Raw genomic sequence first — 26,961 nt, 5'->3', positions numbered from 1 at the left:
CCCCATCGAAACGTTGCCGCCACTATTAGGTCACTAGTATGGGTCTCTCATGCAGAACTAAGAAGATTTTTGGCTGTATTAGAATGTCATGTGAACTACAGTCTGATGCTCAAAACTAGTCGATAATCTAACGTTCATCAACGTACACTGGGCGTTCGGGGAGTGATTACTTAACACGACAGTACTGCCATTCTACCCGTACAGCTTGTCTGACAAATTCACTTGAATAATGAGTCGACAAGTTTTCACTTTGTTGCTGTGTCACACCCAAAGTTTTATTCTGGTATCTTGGCACCAAAGCGTGTCGGCCGATTTATTTCCCCTCACTGGCGAAGGACATACAAAGTATGTCAATTCAAAACAAATATTCTCTTGGTATCTAGTCAAATAGTGACAAAGATCGCATTTTAGGTCCGCCATGGCGGAAGAAATATTCTTTTCAATCACAACAGATGCTCGAAAAGGCTTACGGGAGCCAATACGTAAGGGTATAGCAAGTAAAGTAGCCCGATGGCTCCATTATCAGGGCTACCACCAGGTAGAATATTGTTCATTCCTATCAGTATGTCTTGGCAATCTGGTAGGTACGTTACTTTAGCTTTGTGCCCCATTTTTTCGTATACTTTGAAGCAGTCGGTCTCAGCTGCTGTTTTTATTGAAGAATTTTTCACCCGCAGTTCATACGTGATTCCGTGTCCAGCTGAAAAAGAGTTTTTTTCACATAATCAATATATGTATACATCGTTCACGTGCCGCAGACAAAGCCATAACACATGCATTGATTTTGAATACGCACTACTATTCGTTCATTTTATAACATAGCCAGTTTTTCTTCAAATCGAGCAAGCTCTGCCAAACTTCAGAACTAATGGGAAATCAGCGAAAGAATATGTTGAGCTCTGTACAAGAGAATGCTTAGGCGCTGAAATGATCTACAAACACAGGCAACCGCTTTATCGATGATGAAGTCTGAATAAATAATTAATTTTTTCTTCTGAAATCACCCTATAAGTTGAGGGTACAGGTATCCGCAGATTAATGTATATTAGGCAGTTACATTTATCTGGGTATACATTCATCTTGGCAGTATGTATACGCTTTTTCATTCATCTGAGCATCTCAAGGTGTGATGTACAGCTTAAATTCATCAATTTTGTGGCCCTATGCAGCGTCCACCATGATGTTCAGCGCAATGGCGACGTGTGCGTGGCAGAAAAGTAACTGAAGTATAGACGCGTTGCTTCCGAGACTTGCAGATATTATAAGAACTAGCTTTCCCGATTGCGTCTACAACGTTCCGTGTGTTGTGTACCCGTAAAATAGTCTGTGAGGCATCCAGCGCATTTACTTGACTGATGAGTGCATATGCATGTAGAAATTTTCCCATACCTGTTGCGGTCGCTAGTCAAGCTTGCTCGATTTTCATAGTACAGAGCACGGTTAATTACGTCATTTTAGTGGACTAACGCCACACATACCACTTCTCAATGAGCATTTGTTGCTCTTTGCCGTTACTGAAGACTAAGTGCTGTTGTCGATACCGGAACTATGGCCTCAACCTCCGACAACACATCTCACCGCACCGCATGTCAGAGAACAGCAGCTCAAGCAACAGTCAGGCCGCGTTCACATTGAACATTCCGGCCGCCGAAAGTGCTCCGAATCCGGTTCGGTGGCGGCGAGATCCGCCGAAAGGGCCCTCTCCGCGCCGATTGCTCTCGGACCGATTTTTGCGGCGCCTGCCACCGAATCGGTCACCGCGGACCAATAGGAGCGCTAGTCATGTAATTTTGAAAAATTGCCGCCAAGCCCTACTCACTTGTTATGCCGCAGTGCACGTAACTGAATGTTGAAACCAACGGGAAAACTACTCTGTGCCTACTTCGCCTCCGTATTTCGTGAAAGAGGTGACCGAGCTTGCTGTTGGCGTGACCGAGCTTGTTGCGGTCTTGCAGAGCAAAACGAACCCAGCAACGCCGCTGGCGTCGGTGGTTTTTCTGCTCTTCGAGCATTACAAGACAGCCACTTGCCAGCAAAGTAAGCAGTACTGTCTTTTCTTGCTTCTTGCGTACGAGAATCGTCGAAGTATACACCACCGGATTGCGTAGTAGCGTTTGCGAGCCGCGACAACCACCGGGTGACAGCGCATCCATCCCGCGTTCGCCCCGTAGTAGATGGCATATTCGGCGGCACGGTGCGCGTCCAGTGCGAACGACGCTGCGTTTCGGCGGCAGGGGAATTTCGGTCGCTGTTGAAAGCGGATGTTTCAGGGTGAACTAGGCATCACTCTGGTATTGTCGCTCTTGCTTGATACGGAAGGTGGTACCTAAGTGATACCGAAGTGATACCCAAGCTGTAACTCACTTTTGGCTGCGCCCAGCGTGATCACTGTCAGCCGAGTGATTGAAGGGATGTGTTTTTTGACCATGTACGTAGAGGTTGTGAAAATGTCATGTACGCCAACGAGCCACTCTTGCCGTCACGCTTCTGTTCTTCCGTCTGCAATTTCTAGCGGCAAATATGCTTTCAAGCACATACCTACGATGCTAAGAGCAATTTCTCCACAATGTTATTAATAATTTCGAGGCATTGCATAGCGAACCAAGTGCGATTTGAGTGTTTCTATCTACGCGTATGTCTGTGTATCCGCCTACGTCTGCGTGCTCTCGTGCTCCTTTTTTTTTTTTAATAAGGTGTCGTCCAAAACGGGTAAAGAAAGGTAAAAGGGTTCGACAATTGTGTGCCTGGCTATGACTTTTATAAAGTGAACATCCACTCCCGTACGCCAAAACATCGTTTCCTGCAGACAAGCGCGGCACATATCTGTACCAATGGGTCACTATATGCGGCTATGACAGTTTCTATCAACACAGGAACAGCGAGGATAAACATTAGCGATTAAATGTGAGAACGTTAACAAATACCAATATTGGGAGCGTTGAAGCAACAAATTCAAGGAATAAAAATTGGGATCCCAGCAGTAATCAAATTCAAGCCTTCCGCGTGGAACTTTGGTATTCTGTTGAAAACCCTCACCCGTTGTTGTAGAAAGACCCCATGCCGGTGTAAAGTCGGTGCAACGTCACTTACATGGTTGCACGGCCAGCTATCTAGTTCGATAACAAATCAATGAATGGTACGTATGTACTCCCGATACAGCAGTCATGATTGGTTAACGTCAATGGTGGTTCTCATGTTGAATCCACTTCGATAACGGTCTCGTATGCATTGCATTTGTATTCCTATCACTCGGCAAGCTGTATTCAAATGCTGCCCAACCACGGAGGAATACGCCAACGAAACTTGCGTACTATGCTTTGATAATCACAGAGTGCAGTGCACTTCGTTTTGATAACACTGACATCTGCGCTCTTACGTGAAGACTTACTGCCGGACTATAATTTACCTTTCAAAAGCCATTGTGGTCGGCGTTCCTGATAAGCTCACGTTGTTCACATAGCAAACGCGCTTATGAAATCGCGTTGATCCACCTCGTAATACTTGGCCCAGAAGTAAAACATGTCGCGTAGAATATTACGCACCTTCTGTTTCGCATGGTATCTGCCCAGTTTTTCTTACGTTTCATTTTTTTGCAGTGTTTGACTGAGTTATGTAAAAAGAAAACACTCTTACCATGTGCCAAGTCAGTCACTTCAAATATGCCGCATGTATTATTCACGCTTTGGTATGTTAATTTCTCGTTGTCTAGAGGATTGCCATGTGCTGCAATATAAGTGAATCAATTATTGGCCACCAGACGGCATCTTAAGTTTCACGTCATGTCACAATGTGTGAAGGCAGCATGACACTTTGAAAGGGACTTTCAAAGTCTGGCTGTTCAGCAGCGACAATAGACGTTATGGCTATAAAATCTCCAACGTGTTGGGTTGCATAAGAAATCACAATCAGGTTCAAATTCTGTCTAGTACATTCTTTCTTTCATGCATATGCACCTTTTATATGAGCTGTCATCTGCAGTGCATTGAAATAATATTCCATAAAGTAGCTGCTGACGCTCTGCACAAGTGAAACCAAAGTCGTGAGGGTACAAGGGAAATAAGATTTTGTATGTTCTTTGATGGTTTTCGGTGAACATTGCTACTTATGAATAACAAATAATGTAGGCTACTTATTCGAGTGTCTAAGTTATGTAAATGCAAATAGTTAGGACGCGTGAAAAACATTGTTCGCTTAAGCCCGCCAGCTTCTTAGAAAAAGGTATGCGAATTCTAAACACGTTTTAAGTAGAAACTCAGAGGGAAAGGACAGAAAATTTTTTTCAAAGTGAAAGTGCCCAAGTTTGATATATTTTACAAGACATATGTAAATTCTTCATCATGTGATTCTACAATCACGAAATTAAGGTTTTGATCAATGAAGTCTCACCCCACCTCAAAGCGAAGCTCGCTTGACGCCCCTGCACCCTTTGTTGCTTTCGCCGCTTTTTCTCTGTGTTGTCTTTGCCCTGATGGTGCTACTACATTGAACATAGACGCACAAGCTCCAGCAAAATACACACAAATTAGGATATATTCTATCAAATCATTACTTCATAGATCTAGCGAAGGTTAGCTTTATCAAATTAATAAAAGTATATAAGAATAGGTTGCAAACTGTTTGTGGCGCTGACTGTTCCACTGATTTCGCACCACAATCGTCATCGCATATTAGAAAACAAACGCAAGTCTATAAAAACGCACATATTAAAAAAGATTCTGGAAGTTAACCAACGTGAGCAGATTCAATGACACCACATCAAGGAAGGCTACGCAGCCATTACGGCGTACTCAGAATGATCTATAATAATCCTTTTCTCTACTCTCTTACGTTTAGTGTATCGCACAGTACACGGCCTCTAGAAGTGCACATCTCTTGAAAACGCAACTGCCATTGATGGAGATTGAACCCGTGTATTGCAGCATATCAAACACTGCGCCACTGCGGCGGCTGAGAAACGTTCTAGACAAGATTCGTCAGGTACTAGCGTAGGGGCGCCTTCCTCTAAGCGGTGCCTTCACGAGTGAAATGTATGGGCTATGTTTCCGCTCGACACTGTTGATACCTGTGCAGCAGCGTTCGTGTTTCATTTGGTTCATCTTTACTATAGGCAGAAACCTCAAGCTAGCTCTACTTGGCGAGCAATATCCGAAGCTTATACCGGTTTTTGACGGGTTCTATTGTGCTTATATATAGTTTTCATGTCTTCCGTTTGTTGTCACTTGGTCTCGGTCTCTCTTGAGAACATAGCGGTAGGCTCGGCGACGACATGCCCGTTCTTTCGTCACTTCTCACTGACGCCCATGTTGGACGGTTTCTACATCGGTAGAACGAGAACTTGGCGCTTTTCTCGAATGTTTTCCCTTGACATCCTCTGCCCTCGCCTCTAGTAGCACACGCGCTCCTTCTATTCCTTCGGAGGCCCGCTCTCGCTGCAATACGAGGCCATGTGGTCAGCGCTATCACCACGCCGGATATGAAAACATCGGCTAAGAACAACGTCGTTGCTAAAAAAAGGTGAAAATCTTGATTTCTACATTCTCGTGACTGCCGGTCTTCGAACTGTACTCATTGCCTATTTCGAAAGAAGTAAAAAGCTGGACGACCCCCCGTTCATGGGTTCATGTGTACGAAATGTCAGATGCCTAAATTTGGCGTAGCTTTCCCTTATGGTGTCCCTCAATATTATATTTTGGTTTTGGGGCGTGAAAACCCCAAGACAAGCGCTTCCCATAAGTTACACCATAGGGCAGCGCACAAAACTAGTCAACGAAAACAGAAAATGTTTGCCATGAAGCTTCAGTAATAGGTACACAGTGGCATAGCTGCTGCGCTGTGTGTACTATGCGCAGCGTGGAATCTAAAAAACGCTTCATGTTACTGCAACAACTAGTACAAGCTATAAAATACTAAGTTCTACCCTGCTTTTATGAAACAAAATAAACCAATTTTTTAGTTTCCTTTTTTTCAAAGACAACTGTACATGAAAATGTGTGTGAAAACAGAGAAAATCATTACTAAAGCAGTGCTTAAGAAAGGACAAGAAGGCGCAGACTGGGTGCTGATTGTGTTCGTCCCAGTGCCCATGTGTTCACCTTGCCCCGTCTTGGATTTGGATAGACATAGGAAGGCGAAGAAGAAGAAGTGCTTTCGGGCATAATTCTCCCTTGAAGAACTATCGTTTTTTCGTAAACTGTCAGAATTCCTGACTTTCTCTGAACAAGTGGAACGGAGGACGTCACTCCCCGGGATGGGGGACCATCCATCCAAAGAGACCGCCGGCCCCAGCCGTTTGCATAAGGATGAACCGAATGTGGGTGACCGCGTTGGCGCACCTGCTCCTTGTGATGATTCTACCAAGAGCTCATCAGTGGAAGAGATAGAATCGGAAGCCGACTTCAGGACATTCCATACCCGCTGGTTGAAAAGGAAGCTTCGCAGGACGTCATCAACGGCGGAGCCACAACCAGCGCTAGACAAAGGCAAGTGATGTTTCACCATCTTGTATGTACCCATCTCTACATCAGACAACCTGAACTCACTAAACAGGCAGTCATTGACTAATTATTTCGAGCGAGTTGCACCTGCTCAAGTGAATGAAGTTCGCATAAATAGCAGGAAAAACATATTGTCAGTTGATGTGACAAACAAAACCATTCTTGACAGACTGAAGGCCGTCACGCAGCTCGGAAGTATTTCAGTTCGCGCGTTCCTCGATCATGGGAAAGGAACAATGACTGGCGTGATAAATGATGTCGACGCTGATATCCAAAACGCTGACCTCCAGAATCTTGTGACGTCGACAGTCAGAATCATGACCATACGCCGCTTCGGGCAGTCTCGCTGCGTCAAACTAGTATTTGATTCTGAGACCCTTCCCCCTAGCGTGAAGGTTGGATACGTGAGACATCCCGTGCGCCCTTACGTGCCACGGCCTTTGCAGTGTCACAAGTGCTGCAAGTTGGGACACGTCAGCGCAGTGTTCAAAAGTGAGACAACTTGCCAGCAGTGCGGCGGGTCTCAAAAGGTGGAAAACTGCGATACTGCTGTTCCATTGAAATACCCAAACTGCTCTGGTGCACATGAAGCAACGTCGAAGGAGTGCCCGAAGATCAAAGAAGAAATTCGCGTCTTGCGGAACATGGTCAGAGACAACTCGACACACAGAGAGGCTGCCACGTCCATCCGCCGACACAGACGTCGTCCAAAACGTAGGCACCAGCGAAAGCATAGTGGACATAGGAGTGATGCATCACCATCAGCAACAGATGAACATACGCGTGCGCATTATCAGGCCACTACACCCATGTTGTACGCGCCACGACCAAGGGATGCAGAAAGTGGACCAACGCCCGCGTTGCACGCCGATGCTTCAGATACTGAGTGGCCTTCGCTACCGACCGGAGCAATAAAAAAAGACCACATCATGGGCTGCAACTTCAAAGAGAGCGGAAAATGATAGGCAAGACACTGAGAAGAACCAAACTATGCTGAAGCATCTACTAAAATCTATTCGTGCCATTCTGATTGATTTGTGGGGTTTAACGTCCCAAAACCACCATTTGATTATGGGAGACGCCGTAGTGGAGGGCTCCGGAAATTTCGATCACCTGGGGTTCTTTAACGTGCACCCAAATCTGAGTACACGGGCCTACAACATTTCCGCCTCCATCGGAAATGCAGCCGCCACAGCCGGGAATCGAACCCGTGACCTGCGGGTCAGCATCCGAGTACCTTAGCCACTAGACCACCGCGGCAGGGCGATTCATGCCATTCTCAACGAGCTACACACACCAGGTGCGAAAACAGCAGCGCAGATCCTCAACGTGCTGAAACCGCTACTGCTGACCCTTCCATAAACAATATGGCAATTTTTTTCGTAGAACGTGTGCGCACCTCTGCTATAATGCAGTGGAACGCACGAGGTTTGCGAAGCTGATTGTCTGACTTTCGACAACGGATGTAAATACAAATTTCCGTTGGTTGTAATATGTGAGCCGAGTATGATGTCGTCGTTTCGTATTCCTGGATACGTCACTTTGTGGTCACCCGATGATCGAAATGCAAGCAAAGTAATTATATGCGTACGTCAAGATTTAACGTACGTGAGACATGCCGTGGCTCCTCATGCTTCTAACGACAATATTTGCCTATCTATAAAGCACAAGCGACGTTCAATATCAATCATTGGTGGATACATTCCTCGTAGAAGCCAAGTGAACTGTTCCCATCTCTTCTCTGTGCTCCAAGCTTGCCCTGGACCACATGTATTAGTTGGGGGTTTTAATGCACATCATCCCATGTGGGGTTCTGCTTCAATGAACACCCGCGGAAGGGACATTGCCGATTTTGTGCTCAATCAGGGCCTGATGTCCATTAACGATGGCTCACCTACTTACCTCCGTGGCGCATCGTACATCAGCTGTCTAGACGTATGTTTTGTGAGCAGAAGTCTCTTGCCTACCACATGTTGGTTCGTAGACGTTGAAACAGATGGAAGTGACCATCTCCCTACATATATACAGCTAAAAGGATTCCGTCGTTCGACTCCCCTGCCTGTGAAAAGCGTCAACTGGCCAGAATTCCAAGCTTCTGTAAATGCCCAGTGCGGGAACATTCAATCTATATCAGAAATAGAAAGCCTCATTGCATCAGCCTTAACAAACCATACGAAACTTGTGAATGTGTCACTACCAAGATTACAACTTGACGCACAATATGAATACATTCGTGCAATCCGTCGCTGGGCAGAGAGGAGATACAGGAGGACGAAATCACCATCTGACCTATCTACAGCACCCCAAGCACAACGACATGTATTGCGACACCTCGATAAGCTCGATAGGCGACGGTGGAGAATATTTTGTGGCTCTCTTGATCCCAGAAAACCCCTGTCTCGAATATGGCAAACTGTCTGAAGCCTTCAGACGCCCACTCAACATTTGTTCCCTTTCCGATCTTTGGCTCTAAAGCAAGGTCGACCTGAAGTAGAGGTAGCAGAAGATTACTGCCACTTATTCGTAGGTATGTCCTCCTCATCGATATCACCTTCGTGTTTAGCCTCACCGCCATCCAGCGACGATTCCTCGACTTACCATTCACAATGCACGAACTCGACGCTGCGATTTCTGCGTCCCGACGGTCGTCCGCACCAGGGCCTGACGGAATTACTTATTCGGCTCTATATCACCACAGCCCAGAAGCAAGGCAGGCTCTCTTGTCGTTCTACAACTCTACGTGGGAAACAGTGACAGTCCCAGAGAGTTGGAAGTGCAGCCGCATAGTGGCCATACTGAAACCAGGCAAGTGTTCACACGAGTTGTCTTCTTATAGACCCATTGCCCTAGCCATTTGCATCGGTAAGGCGATGGAACGCATGCTGCTGGCAAGATTGGAATGGCTGCTGGAGAATAATGTCGGCTTACCAGATTTTGTAAATGGCTTCTGTAGAGGTCGATCATCTATAGACGGTGTTGTAGATCTAGTTTCCTCTGTTGAAAAGGAAAAACAACGTCGGAGATTGGTAGGGGCCATTTTCTTAGATATAAAGGGCGCGTATGATAGCGTCTACCATGAGGCCATTCTTGACGCACTTAAAGACATCGGCGTAGGTGGCCGACTACACGCATGGATAGCGAGCTATCTCAGAGGGCGTACCATTTTTGTGTCGACATCCGACGGTGACACGGCGGCCAGGCACCTCGTAAGTCATGGAGTTTCGCAAGGCACCGTCCTGAGCCCCATGCTTTTTAACACAGCACTCATTGGCCTTGAAGCTGAGCTTCCCGACGTTTTCAGAATCAGTGCGTATGCGGCCGACATATGCATATGGGCATCTGGAGCAACGCGACCACAACTGCGAGCAAGGGTACAACAAGGCACATCAATAACATCTAAGTACTTACGTCGTCAGGGCCTGGAACTTTCAATAGCAAATTGTGCTGCATTGGCATTTACGAAGAAATCAATGTCGCGGTACCCAATCTTCGCTCACGGAGCAGTGGTTCCCGTGGTTAAGCACCACCGCTATTTAGGGGTCGTCATTGATCGCAACCTATCCTGGTCAAAGCAAGTGACTGTGCTGCGAAACAAATAATCAGTTTTGTGTATGTTCTTCGTGTTATAGCAGGACTGAGATGGGGCCCTTCGGAGAGAAGTCTTCTGCAGTTATACAAGGCATTGTTTGTGGGCTATATAACGTACAGCTCACCTGTGCTTTCCAGCTTGCGGGCAAAGTGCCTTCGTACTGTAGAGAGCCTTCAGGCACGAGCACTGAGAATATGCCTTGGCCTGCCACGGTGCACGTCGACCTCTGGCACTATATAGGAGTCCCGCACCTACCCTATACAGGTTTACACGTCCTGTGAGCCTCTTCGAGTGCACCTTTGTCTGCCAACCCGACATGCACAGCACCCGTTGACTTCGCTACAAGTGGACCGACCAGGCTGTACCTATTCGCGATGCCTCGATACGCATAGACACATGATCCCTTCAGGCTTTACACCTGCCGTAATCCCTGCAGTGCTTCCATGGACAATGACTAAACCACTGGTGTGCCTTCACATACGTGGAATTTCGTATAAGTCGCGTGTTTCTTATATTGCCCTCAAGCAACTCACCTTGGCCCATGACCGATACAGTGACTCTGTGCACATTTACACCGATGGATTCGTGACTTCATCCGCCTCAGCTGCATCCTTCGTGATCCCTAAACTCGGTATTTCCCGACAGTACAAATTATACCACAGGTCATCTTCGACAGCTGCAGAACTTGTTGCTGTACAAGAAGCCATAAAATTTGTGCACGACCGAGCACCGCGTAAATGAACGATTCTGTCAGATTCAAAATCAGTGCTTCAAGCTATCCATTCTTGCTCAAGAAGAAGCCAATTTTACGAGCTAGCGTTAGGAATTGTCCAAGAATTTGACCTAACACACAGGAGCGGTCACTTGATCACACTCCAATGGATTCCTGGACACTGCGGCCTGGTTGGCAACGAAACAGCCAATAGCGAAGCAAGAGCGGCAATATACAACGCTCCTATGTACGTCAAAGTACCGCATTCGAGAAGTGACGTCCACACATTGTTGAGATCACTCATGCGCGACTGCGCTGCCACTTACTGGTCGCTACCAGATCACCGGAACAAGCGCCTGCGGGAAACAGACCCCAGTATGACTTTTCGTCTTCCAGATAAAATCAGCCGAAGACATGCTAATATACTGCACCGAATTCGCCTGGGCGTCGCCTTCACTCGCCACTACACCCACCTAATCGGCGATGCGGACAGCCCGAATTGTAAGCGCTGCCAAGTGCACGAAACGATAGCTCACATATTTTGTGACTGTGCATTATACGTGGTGCAAAGAAAAATGCTAACTGCAACGTTGGCAAGCATTGGATGAACGCCATTAAATGAAAGCCACATATTGTCAGCAATGAACGACCAAACAGTGTCAAAAACTGCTACAAAGGCTTTTGTAGACTTTATAAAAAGCACTGGACTAGAAACTAGACTGTAGGGTACTATGCTAAGTGGCTATCTGTACATACACACCACCTCTTCTTGTCCCCATCATCACCCTTCATCCCTCCTTCCTTCTCCTTTCCCTTATCTCCTGTGTAGAGTAGCAGGCTAGAGTGAACTAGCTCAGGCCGACCTCTCTGCCTTCTAATAAATTCTCACTCACTCGAATTGTCCCGTCTTCAGAACTAGCTTATTGTTCACATGATATTCACCAACTAGCCCAGTCAAGCACATTTGCCAAAACGGAGGAAACAGATGACAGCAGCCGTGTCTTATGCATAGGTCAGCGAAACCTCTGGAGATCGTTCGCGCAATATATTTTGCGAGGACTTACTTGCACTTAGGCTCTCAAACATTTGCTGAGCCTGACTCACTCGAACTCACCCTCACGAAAATTTTCTTGATCAAGACTCGCTCTGACTCAAACTCATTAAAATATTACTCACCCGGGCTCACTCAGACTGAGACTCACGCCTACATCTGAGTCTGAGTGAGACCGAGTGAGTAGGCTCCTGACTCTGTTTGTCCAGAATCAACTCTCTCGAACATGGTATAAATGCTCGTAAACACTGATATATAGCGCAATATGTGCTCTTTTGCGCCTTTTAATATAGTACCTTAGAATACGAGTTATGAGTGGTTACAAATCAACATAAAACTTTTTCTTGAAGAAAGACAACATAATATATATTTTATCAAGAACATCCCTGGAAAAGTAGGCAGGGTGGAGAATAAGGCACCACCCTTACGTAATTCACGCCTATGAGCAATAAATATTGAAATAGTTTAAGGACGATACTGCTTTTTAGGCCCGTGTGCTCAGATTTGGGAGCACGTTAAAGAACTCCTGGTGGTCGAAATTTCCGGAGCCCTCCACTACGGCAACTCTCATAATCATATGGTGGTTTTGGGACGTTAAATTCTACAAATCAATCAATCAACGATACTGCTTTGAAATACGTGTGAGCAGGCGTGAGTACAAATGTGAGTTCAGGTAAGGCTCTCAGTAATGCTAAATATTAGTAGAGAGGAGTCATACGTACCTCTAAAACTCACGTTCATTGCATTGTATATCGGGTTGTTTGTTCGGTGTCGAGCACTTTCATAGTATAAGCGTCCATTAAGAAACAGCATCCAGTCACTGAAGAAGAATGTGGATAGGTTGGTAAAGGCAATAGCCATACGTATACATTTGAAAGTTACCTGATTATAACTTTTCGATACCCAAAAAACCTCCGAAAAATCACATTTGTGTTCTGTATACTGTCAATGACATCCACCTTGCAGTCATAGTCTCTCCTCATCGATGTCGTCATGTATGACCATATGGGATCGCTTGTATTCAGAAACTGTGAGTGTCAGAATAGAGTAAACGTGAATGGATGCACGTTATTTAACTCGTGCACAAAACTCGTACACTTCCTTGTGTTGCGTGCTATTGATTCATTGTTTATGCATTCATGTGAAAACAATAAATTATAATATAACATGTACTGATCACACCAAACGGCAATTTCGACTATCAATAACAGCGTCACATTGCTAATTATAAGAACCTCAGATTGACTTAGGTGTATGATTTATTCTACGTTATTCCTTACTGTATCTGACATTGTAGCATGGTACGCTGAGAGATCCCGAACTGAACCAACGTTAATGTATTATTTCCCCCCCATACCACACAATCAAAAAATTATATGCAAAATGCTAAACAACCAACAAAGGTGGTGTTACTCTAACACTAATCAAACAGTAACACAAAAGCCATTCAAAGGTGACATATCCAAAGAACAGTATAATGGAGTATATAGAATGGCAATACACACCAAAAAACTACCTTGGTGTAAGGTAACTACAGTTCAATACCCAATGTTATTGTTGAATATATGATTCTTTGAGCAAATGACCGAAATGAAGCAATGATTTGCAAGTACTGGAATTCACTATTATAACGAAAACGAACAACGCCATTGTTTTATTTTCACAATGATTAAATCCTTTGAATTGGTCATAAAGGAGCGAATTTAGGCACAGGTAATATCTTTACCAGCAAACTGGAAATCCGCATTGTCTAACATTTACAGGGTATTTGTATTGTAGATAAGTTTTAGATATTTTCCCATGCGCCATTGATTTATATAATAGCTCAGTGCTGCTTATAACATGACTAATTTTACCAAATCCTGCAGCTGATCTGATGATAGGCTTTGATAAAATATTTGCCGCCGCACCAACGCCCTAACACAGCAGACATAACAAAGAGTATTATTCAAACAATATACGAAAATATTTGCCTGAATCTGTGGAACTTTTATGCTTGTAACGCGATTGAGACTATTGACTTAGCCACATTATTTTACCTATTCAATGACTATTGTTTATTCCCTTTGTTGATTTGTTTTATTTTTCTTTTACCTTTTGTCAATACCCAGTCTCCGCATTACTATTTTGTGTATATTATTCACCATCTTATGCATGGAAAGTTCTATTTCAGTTTGTGACTACCAGACCTTCTTCTGTGTATTTTTACGATGTACGTATTCTTTCGTTTGATGTGCCATGAATTATTGTTATTATTAAATCTGGTACAACTATTTCTTTCGTTCTCAGAAATCTCTTGGAAATAACCGAGACGACGGTTTCGTTGCTACGCCCGATATGTATGCCGAAAATGAGCACAGCTGTATTTCTCATTTCAAGTTAGCCGAAGGGCACACTTTTCTCAACTGTTAGTGCATTGTCTTGCTCCTTTTGAGAGGCAGTCATCGGTAAAGGCTTCAAGCACTCTAGCGTCTTTAAATAAATAGGCGCGAGGGCTTGCAAGTGCGTGAAGAAATATGAGAAAATTGGAATTCCAAAGTTGAATACAAAAATTTTTATTGCGTTGGCTTATAGTATGCGCGGTTTTTGGTATAACATGGCTCGCCATATAATTTTTTTCTTGTACTGTCCTACGTGATTATTCTGAGCTACCGCTGCCTTTACGACTCCGGAAACACGTGGCAAACAAACCGGGCTATGGTTGTCGTGTCTGTAACATACGCTGATTTGTTTATGGTTACCATACTGGTGACGCACCTGCTCCTAGACATACAATAAAAGAATTCTGGTGAACATGAATGACACTCGAGCTGGTACATTACCTTGAGGTATTTTGAGAAATATTTTTTGCTATGAAAAGTAGCTGACAATGCCTACCTTTGTCATGTCAGGGATGACTTCAGACGAAGTCCAGCCGCCTGATAGCAACGGGGCAATTGTGAAAACGCAAACAAATGGTTTAATGATCCTCTGCATCTGCATGGTGAGCACTACGAGTTTCTTCCCTACAGTCTGTAAAACAGCGGCCGAGTGTTAGATTTGCATGACATTTGTCTGCATGCAACAGACAATAATGGTGTGATTCTATGTGCTCAGATTTGGGCGCACGTTAAAGAACCCCAGGTAGTCGAAATTTCTGTAGCCCTTCACTACGGCGTCTCTCATAATCATATCGTGGTTTTGGGATGCTAAACGCCACAAATCAAATCAATCAATAATGGTATGATTAGCTATTGGACAGCAATGAGGTGCCAGCAGCCCTAGCTAAACGTATGAAAAAACGTCTGTGCACTTAGTAACGCTGCGTTTAGCCTGCAGGCCCATTGGTACATCTTTTTAGGGGCGAAACTCCTTATAGCGCCACCCGTTCATCCCTCGTATTCGTTGTAGTAGTGTGTCATTAGTATAACATTTTGACCTCCAAGATGGTGCTAGTGAGAGATTTCTTCTGTGCGTTGTTGAACAATAAAAGATAGTGCTCAATGTACATGCCAATGGCTGCTAAGGGAAAATGAGAGACCGGAGAATTTGGCTTTAACTTCACGAGCACGCTGAAATTTTTTATTGTTCAACAACGCACAGAAGACAAGAAAGGGTTGCTACGTTATACTCGCTGGGCGTAACTTCCTAGGCTTTAGAAAGGTTTAGCGAGCGTTGAACTGCAGTGCCATGAGTACAGTGAACTAGTATATACAATAAACTCGAGGTGGTTAAAGGTGGGAAGTAGACACGAAGCGCAAGCCGTAAGAAAGTGTGCGTGTGCCTTTTCTCGTTCAGTCCTTGGAATGTCCGCTGGATGGCGGTGCTTCTGTATGAGGAATATATGAGGAAAAGATGCGAGATGCTGGTACTTGGAGTGTTGAGTAGATGGACGAACAAACACACACAGATGCATAGACGGACGCATGGATGGCTGCACGGACGGATAGGCGCATGGACGGACGCAGGAGCGGATGCATGGACGAAAGCAGAGACGGACGCACAGATGAACGTGCGGACGCACGAATAGACGCACGGGCAGCTACACGGACGCACGCATGGACGGACGGAAGCAAGAACGAATGGACGGACGGATGCTTCGCCCCACTATCCATCATTCACTCCGTGGATATGCTGTCATTTTTTTCTATCTCTTTCCTTTTTATTACTCCCGCTTTCTATCACCCCAAAAATAGGGTAACCAACCGAGCCAAGCTTGGTCAACCTCCCTTCATTCCCTCTCTGTTTCTCTCTCTCTCTCTCTCTCTCTTAGGCGCCGATACGCTGACAAAACTGCTAAACTCATTTTATTTCACGTTTCAATAATCCGAAGCATAATCTAAAGCATGTCGTAATTGTGGACTACTTAAATTGTAGCCTACGGTTGTTTATATTACTCGTGGAAATTTATTTAGAGAGATAGGAATGCTTTTCATACAATCCTTATGAGCATCTACCGGAGTAGATTAAACTCCCTTCCTCGGTGTGTGCAAGGCAACGAAACAGCCACGTGGCTACTGGAGTGGCGTTGTAAAATCAAGAGTTATTAGATGTTTTTTTTTTTTTTGCGGGTGAGGTAAAAATGCTTGAGGCCCGTCTACTTAGATTTGGATTCACGTTCGAAAAGCTCCAGAGGTCGAACTTTCCAACGCTCACTACTACGGTGTCCCTCAAATATATACGGACGTTTTTGTACGCAACGCTCCTGTAGTTATTGCTTTATTAATAATTATTATTTTTTGCGGATAACACTGCTTACCGCTTGTTTTGGTAATGCAATGTTCTTATTGTAGCGAACAAATTGGCTGATACATGACGAAACAATTATTATACTAAATTTATTATACTAAATTGAAGTTCAGCCCTTCAACTTGAAACGTCGCAGGCCAAAATATTAAGACGAGCTGTTTTCGTCAGGAGAGCTCCATTATATATCGATGATGTGTTTTTTTTTCTGGTTGGGGGGGGGGCAGTATTTCGCGCTCGTTTCTCGTTTTGCCCATTGACGAGGGTATGGCCCAGCCTGAATATTAGTTGTTGAGGCTGTGGCTATTCCTCCTGGGAGCTTCTACTTGTATCTATATGAGAATTAAAAGTAAATTTTTGGTCCTCATGGTTCTATCAAATTTCACAATGTATATTGTGCATAAAGAAATCTAAAGGATTTCTGACTTCGCGAGGATTTCTCTCGGAACTCAATACACATTTCAGACAAATTACTGAAAGCGTAGATGTAATAAAGCGAAAGTGAAAAAGAAGAAAAAAAATTATGAAACAAAAACATATAAATAGCTTTGTTGTGGGTTGCCGCCATACACTGCTTTGAAGAGCATTCGGGGTGAAGAACTAAGGGCCGGGCATGTAGCGCGTAGGCTGAATAACCACTGGTCATCAAGGGTAACTTACTGGATTCCCGGAGAAGGCGAGTGGGTTAGGGGAAGAAAGAAAGTTAGATGGGCAGATGAGATAAGACCATTTGCGGCTATAAAGTCGCAGCAGCAAGCACAGGACAGAGTTGACTGGCAGAAAATAGGAGAGGCCTTTGTCCTGCAGTGGACCTATGACTGATGATAATGAGAATAAGGATAATGGCTAAGGGAACGTGATTCCTGTAAAAGTATCACTCAGGCCACGGCTCAACCGAAAATTGTAGCAACTTTGCACTAGTGCCCCGCCACGGTGGTCAAGTGGCTAAAGTACTCGGCTGCTGACACGCAGGTCGCGGGATCGAATCCCGGCTGCGGCGGCTGCATTTCCGATGGAGGCGGAAATGTTGTATGTCCGTGCGCTCAGATTTGGGTGCACGTTAAAGAACCCCAGGTGGTCAAAATTTCCGGAGCCCTCCACTACGGCGTCTCCCATAATCATATGGTCGTTTTGGGACGTTAAACCCCACAAATCAATCAACTTTGCACTACTGGTGTCAAATTAGGAGGATGTGCGAAGCTAGGGAGCCTTCTTGGTTTTTCTGTAATTTTAAAGCGAAAGCTGTGATGAGATCAGAACCCGTGTCAAGCGCGGCGCCGTAATTGTCCGCCAGTGTCCACAACCAGTATAACGAGAAATGGAGAAAAAACTCAGTAAATAAAGAACAGCAAGGGCACAAGGGAACTCGAACCCGGGTCCACTGCTTCCTTGCCGAGTATTCTACCACTGAGCCATACCGGTTCTTGGGAAGTTGTTCTCAAACTGAGCGTATGTGTTGTTTTACCCCCGTTTGTCGTTTAGCCGTACAATGTAATAAGTGCTACAAAGGTTTATCACGGTCGCTGCGCCCCTACCTCCGACAGGTGGCAAAACATACTCAGAAACTCTCCCATTGTATTCGCGACGGGTGAGAAGACCATAAGGAAAGAAGCGCGCGCAGGTGCAGTCTAGCCCGGCCGTGACAGAGCAAACACAAATGAATACGCGCTGTGCGCAAACCAGTTAGCTTATACAAAGAAATAAACCACGTGAGGGATGCAGCACTTGTGCAGACATACGTTCCGTGTGAAAATGGTTGTAAAAGGAACTAACCATCTTCCTTTCTCTTGGGTCAGTGGTCCCACTTGCGTTCCTAGTGGCGTGTTGGCAGTAGTATGACACTCGGAGAGTTTCGCGAAATAAAAACAACGCCACGATACCTGAGATACACGCCTATGCTGTGACGAGACTGTGGTATACGGCTTTTAAGTTTTGCCGCACACGTAATGTCTGCAAGTGGTCTCGACACGAGGCCACGCTGTACTTCACCGGCGCATAGTTCTGGCACTGCGTCCCGGCTCTGAAAGGTAGCCGTGAGGACAGTACGCCTATCAAATTCACAATTTCGATCTCATTGTGGGCAGAAATCAGTGACAAGGGCTCGGCTCGGCTACTCTCGGCCAGGGCGGTCACGTTTCAATGGAGGTGATATGGTAGAGGCCCATTTACTGCGCGATGTCATTGTACGTTAAGGAACACCAGATGGCCGAAATTTCCGGAGCCCACCACTACGGCGTGTCTCACATGGTGGTTCTAGGACATGAAACCCTACAAGTTATTAATTACTCCTTCAGAAGCAACCAATCTTTATTCTGTCATACAGGGCGCTTCTGCGGAACACATCGCAATTGCCGACAACGGGCTCGATCATGTTTTGTTTTGCGTGCACAAAACGTACCGCGAAGGCCAGCTTGGGAGTCACCTCGCCATTGCTTTGTGGCCATCTGCAAATTAGCTCTCTATAGGCATGTTTCAAGCAATCACAGAACCCACGCGAGCGCGCGAAACACGTGGAACCAGTGTGTACGTCGAACCAGTCAAGTGCACCGGCTGTTTTCTGTCGCCGGCTGCTTGTTTTCGCCGTGAGCACACCAAACGAGAAAAAAAACGAAAGGCATCTCTGCATGTTGACTATTATTATATCCAAAATACTATACATGTCTGAACGCACTTGCATGACATGCGCAAGGAATGATGTGTTCAATAAAGGTATAATATATATAGGTATAATATATATGATGTGTTCAATATAGGTATAACCGAGTGAATGTATCCAGATTGTACGAATTACGCCGTACGCGAATGATTGATGACGCATCTATATATACTGTCAAAACATGCTATTGTGTGCAGTGGGAGCTTGAACATCGAATTTCAAATTATTCAATGATTACTTTTTGATAAGTTGAACAAATAAAAATGGTCTATGATCGCGTGCAACCAAACTACAGCAGTGTTCAGATACAGAGGTAATTATTTTATTTTAATTCGCAAGTCACACGCTGTAAAAAATTGAGGACATACTAATTGCGTTTAAACAAAATGAAATGGAACAAGAATTCATTTGTGAGGTTTCTTGATTTGACGATTTGCAGTTTCTTCGTACAAGCTTTAAGGTTTCATTCCGGGTTCAGCAAAACCTGGCGTTTATTTTTCCCGTTGGCGGATTACATAATTGTTAAACGAGGGATTGTGACGTTGTGCTACGCACGGCATGAGCATAAGCGGGCGGGTGCTTTTGCTAATCGACTTTTGCTGTGAAACGGAGCTCTAAGGAAGTTTGTCTTCATTAGAGAGATTTAGAGTACCGAACACAAAGCACGTGGACATTGCGGACGTCACCTAACGCTAGCCCGCAAGAGGTTAGTGTGCGATGGGTACGTAACGCATACGCAAAGCTTCGCGTATGCTGTTCTAAAGTTTTGTACTCGGATTATCATCCACTTCCCCAACGCTAGCTCACAACCAGCTTGCCGCCGTCTGTGGTGGTGGCCAACTTTTGGTCGCTCTTCTGCTGCTCGATCGAGGTTCGTACTTTAGATTTCGCTGGCAGTAGCGGTAGCTGGCGGAAGCAGTCAAACCACCTTGAGGGCAGTCCGACCACAGAGCGAGAGCGATGACGAACAATAGTCCTCGCCGGATTCCAGACGGGGTATTGCGCACCCCTGCAAATGTTCTGTGGCATCGACGATATTCGCAATACTCGTGAAATATTATGCGGTGATTTTCTGTCTACGTCAATCAAGAGAAGATATTGATTGGTGTTGATAATTTAAATTAGCCCTAATTTTTGTTTTAAATCAAACTGTAATATCTCCTAGGCAGCGCTCATCATTAATGATCGGTTAGAAATACCGCCGCATGCAGGACTCTCAAACAACGCAAGCATCTCGAGTTTCCGACTCAGGTGTCAGGGGTCCTCTAATGTCTTCCGAAAAGTATGGCCCACGATTGTATAACCTAATTGATCACTGACTGCGCAGCGCGCGTCTCTTTCGAAATGCCATGCAGTAAGTGTAACATGCTTTCGAATCTTCTTGCTTTGCCCGAATGGGCACAGTCAAGTGACATGTGCACTACAATGCTTCCATTCTATTCGTATACCTAAAATTGGGGCAATACTTACTGCGCAACAAATATATTTTTATAAACGTACACAACAGCTGCAGGCGAGAATGCACGCGCAAAGAAATGGACAACTGTTTGCAGTCTTGTTCTCTTTGTCCTGTAAAATAAAGTGTGCAAAAAGCTATCTTATTATAAAGCCTGTGTTTTTGAGTCAAGTGGTAGATACCTTGGAATCAAGTATTGCATTACTGCCACATTTGCCTTTTCTCTGTTGTATTTAGCATCTGAAAGAATCAAGAAATGAACGAGAACTACAGAAGCGTCATGCAATGAAGCTTTAAAGAGGTTCGCTATGTGCGATGATTCATGCGTGAAGTGTACGAGTAAGTGCGTTTCCTGGAAGTCCGTTTCTCAGAGGAGATTCTGTTCTATACCAGAGAAAATTTTTATGTAACACTATAGTGCAATTGCTATTTTCGCTGCTATACTGTACGACTCGTTATTTATTCATTTATTTGCAATACTGTCGACTCCAATGTTGGAGTCATTACAGAGGGCACATTGCAGGTAGTATACATTCATGAAGAACAAACAATAACATTCCAACTGACATACATGAACCTCACCCAGTACCTTCTGGCCTGCTACAGTGCGCCGTGCAAAAAAGAAAAAGAAAAGAGGAAAATAGCAAAGGTATGTGAAGCATTCAAGCACAGCTGTAGATTACGCATGGTTTCTAACACTGTGGTGAATGTGGATAGTGTGTCGGCATTAGTAGCATTTGCATTCAGTTTATTCCATTCACGTATTGTTAGTGGGAAAAACGATTTTCCAAAGACGTCACTGTTTGAGGAATATTCTTGCAGACTGTATTTGTGCTTATGACGAGTAGGGCGTGACTGTGAAAATGTGACGTACTTAGACACATCTACCTTGTAGTGGCCATGTAACAACTGGTACAAGAACCTCAGGCGTGCCTCTTTTGCCCTAGTAGCTAATTTTTCAATGCCAGAAGAAGCCAGAAGGTTAGTGGGAGAATCTGTACGTTTGAACTTGTTGTGTACAAACCGTATGGCTTTGCGTTGTACTGCCTCTAATTTACTAATACCACTTAGCGTATAAGGAAACCAAACTACGTTGGCATATTCTAATACTGGTCTTACGAACATGGTATAAGCCAAGAGTTTTGCGGGCGCTGGTGCAATTCTAAGTCTTCTTTTTAGGTAGAAAAGTTTACGCAGTGCGGCAGCAGTGACGTTAGCTATGTGTGTATCCCATCTCAGGTCAGGCGCTAATGTAATGCCTAAGTACTTATGCTGCACAACATTAGTCAGTGGTCAACCATGAATGGTGTAGATGAATTGCGATGGATTCTGCTTACGTGTTAGTGTCATAGCTGCGGATTTTTTCACATTGATGGACATTTGCCACTTAGCGCACCAATCTGCTAGCTTGGTTAGACATTCATTGAGATTAATGTGGTCTATGTAGCTGGTTACCTCCTTATAACTAATGCAGTCATCTGCAAACAGTTTGATATTACAGTTAATGTTTGACGTGAGGTCATTTATGAATTCAGAAATAATAGTGGTCCCAAGACGGAACCTTGAGGGACCCCAGAAGCTATGGGGACTATGTTTGATATATGACCTTCATACTGCACAAACTGTGAGCGATTTGTTAGGAAATTTTCTATCCAAGAAAACAATAACCCCTCTTCTATCGCACTTTTCAGTTTCATTAGTCTCTTTCTGTGACATACGCAATCGAAAGCCTTAGAGAAATCAAGTAAAATTATGTCTGTTTGGCCACGATTATTTATGGTAGAAGCTAGATCATGAACTACCTCCGTTAGCTGCGTAACAGTGGACAGGCCACTACGAAATCCATGTTGACTAGGAGACAAAAATTTTATTTTCTCGAGAAAAACAGTTATGTGTTTGAGGATGATATGCTCTAGTAGCTTACATGAAATGCTAGTGAGGGATATTGGCCGGTAATTTGAAACCAATGACTGTTCTCCTGATTTATGAATAGGTATTATTTTTGCAATCTTCCAGTCATCTGGCAGCTGGGCTAAAGTAAGCGACTTTCGAAAGATTAACCCAAGAAACTTGCTACACCATTCCGCGTACCTCTTAAGGAACTCGTTAGGAATATCATCTGGACCACTCGATTTTTTAGGATCTAAGTTAAGAAGCAAGTACAGTATTCCTGTATCTGTGACTTCTAGGTGATCGATGCTTGGCGAATCAAGGGATAATACTGGAGGAGTGGCATCATTATCAGTCGTGAACACTGATTGGAAAAAAAGTTGTATTCGTTAGCCTTTTCCGTTCTTTCCCCTGAATTCGTGTGCGACTGTGTATTATTGCTAGTGCGAAGGTATCTCCAAAATTTGCTTGGATTGCTTTTAATAAAGCTTGGAAGTGTAACACTAAAATAATATTGTCTGGCAGTTTTCTTTTTTTGCTTAAACTCTGATTTTGCACACTGCAGCTTCTGTTGAATGGATGATTTACACTTAAGGTTTTTCGCAGCCACACGCAACCTTTTTAACCTACGCTTGGCCTGGATAACCTCACGTGATATCCAAGGATTATTCCTTGGAGCTTTCTTGTGTTTCTTTGGTATGAAGTCAGTGACACAGTACATAACAGTAGATTTGAAACTTAGCCAAAGTAGATTAGTATCACTGGATGCGTCAAAAGCTAGCTGCAAAAAGTTTTCGAACTCATGTGCGAGATGGGTTAATACGCTGCTATCGTCAGCTTTTTTGAAATCGATTACAGTTGATCCACGCTGCTCACATGCAATACTGGAGTCAAGCGGCAGCAAGCATATGACTATGTGATGGTCTGATATGCCGTCAACTACGTCAGTGCGAACACGGTCTTCCGGGAAGTGCTGACTAATCAGTATCAGATCTAATATGCTCTCGGCAGTGTTCTGTAAGCGGGTTGGAGATAACACGATTTGCTGAAGGCTAAAGTTCAACATTATGTTTATAAGAGCGTCCGAGGCAGATGATGTGTGGTTTAGCGTAGTCCAGTCAATGTCTGGGAGATTAAAATCTCCCATAATCAGGACACGAGAGTTGCGAACATGACGCTGCATGAAGTCATGAACTGCAGTTATGCATTCGTGTCCGGATGATGGACCTCGATAAACGCATCCAACGAATATAGAAGTGCTATCGCAAAGAATCCGGCAGAAAATTGTCTCAGCATCTGTTACAGCTGGAAGCGATACATATTGCCACGTTCCATTTCCCAAGTTTTTGTTATCGTCCCAAAACACCACACAATTCTCAGCGCGAACCACGCCTGCAGTTTTCGAGAAGGTTCCGGACTGTAGTAGATCATTTCGATAAGATCACGCCCACTGTGCGAACGGTACAGATTGTTCTGGAACCTACGCCACCGCCAGCGATAACGCTAGAACATTCGACGGCAAGAGTATAAATGCCGACGCGCTTCGCCGCTTGTCAGTTGTTGATCGAAGGCCGACGCTCCGTTCGCCGCTATCAGTCCGAGACTGCTATCTGTGCGAGACTGCTGCTGTAATTGGATTTTCCGTTTACCGGGCACAGGTTCGCCCTAATAAACAGTTAAATCCCAACACGAAGTCTCCTGTCTTCGGCCACGTCACGACCCCGTGACATCTGGTGGAGGTGCTGCTTTGTTCATGTACCGGACGCCCCCGTCAAGCCGTGAACCCAGCCCACGTCGCGGAAAAGACATCGACGCCAACCAAGAGCAGCGAACAAGCCGCCGACAGCAAGGGCTACCACCGGAGTACGGGCTTCTGCAAGACAAGGCGCGGAAGACCAAGGCCATACCGCGACTGCAGCGACAATGACAACCGCAGCGTCCCAGCCCACGATGGTCATGCACCAACCCAGGGAACCACCAATTTTCCATGGGTCATCGTTCGAAGACCCGGAGTCCTGGCTAGAAACATACGACCGTGTGGCCGCCCTCAACCATTGGGACCATGACGAAAAGCTGCGTCGTGTGTTCTTCTATTTGGAAGACACCGCAAGGACCTGGCTCGAAAATCGGGAGTCCACGCTCCGAACGTGGGATGTTTTCTGCGGCGCATTCCTGCAAACGTTCGCGAGCGTCGCTCGCAAAGAGAGGGCCGCTGCTTTATTAGAGACCCGGGTTCAGCTACCAAATGAAAATGTCGCCATTTTCACAGAAGAAATGACCCGACTATTCCGTCACGCTGACCCAGACATGCCTGAGGAGAAAAAAGTTCGTTTCCTCATGCGAGGGGTCAAACAGGAGCTCTTCGCGGGACTGATGAGAAACCCACCGAAAACCGTCCAAGAATTTGTAGCCGAAGCGACCACTATCGAAAAGACCCTGGACATGCGCACCAGACAATATAATCGTCGCATGACTGCAGCCTGCGCTGCTGCTCAAGCCAGTAACTCCGGAGACCTGCGTGAAACGATCCGAGCGATCGTGCGGAAAGAGCTGCGCAAGCTGTTGCCTTCGGCGCAGCCTCAAGTGGATTCAATCGCCGACATTGTGCGAGAAGAAGTTCGGCAATCACTTCAAATTCCCCACGCACCGCCGCCAGAGCTGGAAGCTATGAGCTACGCCGCTGCACTGCGCCACAACGCTCCTCCCCGTCCACGCCAAAACGCCGCCCCGTCAAACTTCCGTCGACAGACGCCACCGCCGCCACCACCTCCACCGACGTCATACCATTCGCCAGCGGCCCAGCGCAGTGCACCGAGGAAGACTGACGTCTGGCGCACCCCTGACCATCGCCCGCTCTGCTACCACTGCGGCGAGGCCGGACACACATACCGCCGTTGCCAGTACCGACAGATGGGACTGCGTGGCTTCGTCGTCAATGCACCGCGTCCACAGACAGGAGAACGACCACGTGACATCGCCGACTACCTGACAGGAACTCGGCGGACACCACGAAGCCCTTCGCGTTCCCCGTCGCCCAGCCGCCGCACGTGACCGCCCCACCGGCAGTACTCTGGCCCTACGCGGGGCCGGTCTCCTAGCCCGTATCCGGGAAACTAAGGGCAGCAACCGGTGGAGGTGCGGTTGCTGTGCGACGAACTACCGAAGATCCTCCGACGACGACGACGCCGCGACGGAGCTTTCCGAACACAACGTCAACCAGGCAAAGCCCTGACGGCGAAAGCTCATTTACCGAAGGTGGCCTGACGACGCAACATGGAAGCAGCGGAACAAGCCGACGCAGCCGTGACCCGACGCCACGCCCTAACTGTAATGCGAGACGGCGAACTAGCGACCTCAACGTTCTTATCGACGGCCACAGTGTGACCGCTCTCGTCGATACTGGAGCCGACTATTCTGTCATCAGTGGGTCGTTCGCCGCGAAGTTAAAGAAAGTTAGGACAGATTGGAAAGGCCCTGAGATCCGCACAGCCAGAGGTCATCTCGTAACGCCTGCAGGAATCTGCACAGCGAGAGTCACCATTAACGGTCGTATTTATCTTACAGACTTCGTAGTCCTACAGCGTTGCTCGAGAGATGTCATCCTTGGCATGGACTTCTTATGCCTCCATGGTGCTGTCATCAACCTAAAAACAAAGTCGATAACGTTATCCACAGAAGAAGCACTACCGCCACGCACGCCGTCAGGACACCATGCCTTGAATGTGCTGGAAGAGCAAGTCACCATTCCGCCTCGCTCAAGCGTCATTATTTCAGTTGGCGCTCCTAAATCACCTGACTTGGAAGGCGTCGTTGAAGGCAGTCAGCATCTGCTGGTCACCCGAAATATTTGCGTCGCAAGAGGAATTGTAGAGCTGCGGGGAGGCAAAGCAATGGTTATGCTCACGAATTTCAGCAATGAGTACAAACATGTGAACAAAGGAACAATGGTCGCATACATCGAAGAAATTGTCGAAGCCACCAGTGCTTTCGCCCTCACCGATTCTGCGGAACCTGCTCAGAGGAACCAAGCCCCTCCCATAGCTTTCGACGTCAATCCCAGACTTCCCAACGATAAGCAAGAACAGCTCAAGGCCCTGCTACTGCAATACGAAGATTGCTTTTCGTCGTCATCAAAAATTCGGCAGACCCCAATCACGAAGCATCGCATCATAACTGAAGAAAATGCCAGACCACTCCGCCAGAGTCCGTACAGGGTTTCGACGCGAGAACGTGAAGCCATGAAGAGACAAGTTGATGAGATGCTGCGGGATGACATTATCCAGCCGTCCAAGAGTCCATGGGCATCCCCCGTGGTGTTAGTGAAGAAAAAGGATGGGACCCTACGTTTCTGCGTCGATTATCGCCGCCTGAACAAAATTACAAGAAAG

General features: G+C 45.7%; 1 protein-coding gene across 2 annotated transcripts in view; it reads right to left on the bottom strand.

Annotated features, from left to right (window-relative positions):
* Nucleotides 1-255: 255 nt before the first annotated feature.
* The window catches only part of LOC142787042 (uncharacterized), a 32,384-nt gene continuing 5,678 nt past the window's right edge, over nt 256-26,961 (bottom strand). The window contains exons 2-8 of one of the 2 annotated variants that reach the window (XM_075884670.1): nt 20,866-20,923; nt 20,698-20,796; nt 14,724-14,858; nt 12,729-12,874; nt 12,569-12,666; nt 3,634-3,723; nt 256-700 (exon numbers count right to left, since the gene is read on the bottom strand). In XM_075884670.1, coding sequence (XP_075740785.1) covers nt 444-700; nt 3,634-3,723; nt 12,569-12,666; nt 12,729-12,874; nt 14,724-14,828 — 696 coding nt within the window. In that variant the 5' untranslated portion in view covers nt 14,829-14,858; nt 20,698-20,796; nt 20,866-20,923 and the 3' untranslated portion in view covers nt 256-443. The remainder of the gene's footprint in view (nt 701-3,633; nt 3,724-12,568; nt 12,667-12,728; nt 12,875-14,723; nt 14,859-20,697; nt 20,797-20,865; nt 20,924-26,961) is intronic. The other variant, XM_075884669.1, reaches the window with a different exon arrangement.

This window comes from Rhipicephalus microplus, unplaced genomic scaffold (assembly GCF_043290135.1).
Source record: "Rhipicephalus microplus isolate Deutch F79 unplaced genomic scaffold, USDA_Rmic scaffold_42, whole genome shotgun sequence".
Lineage (NCBI taxonomy): Eukaryota > Metazoa > Arthropoda > Arachnida > Ixodida > Ixodidae > Rhipicephalus > Rhipicephalus microplus.
Note: the sequence above shows the minus strand (reverse complement) of the source record. Positions and strands in the feature narration are given on the sequence as shown.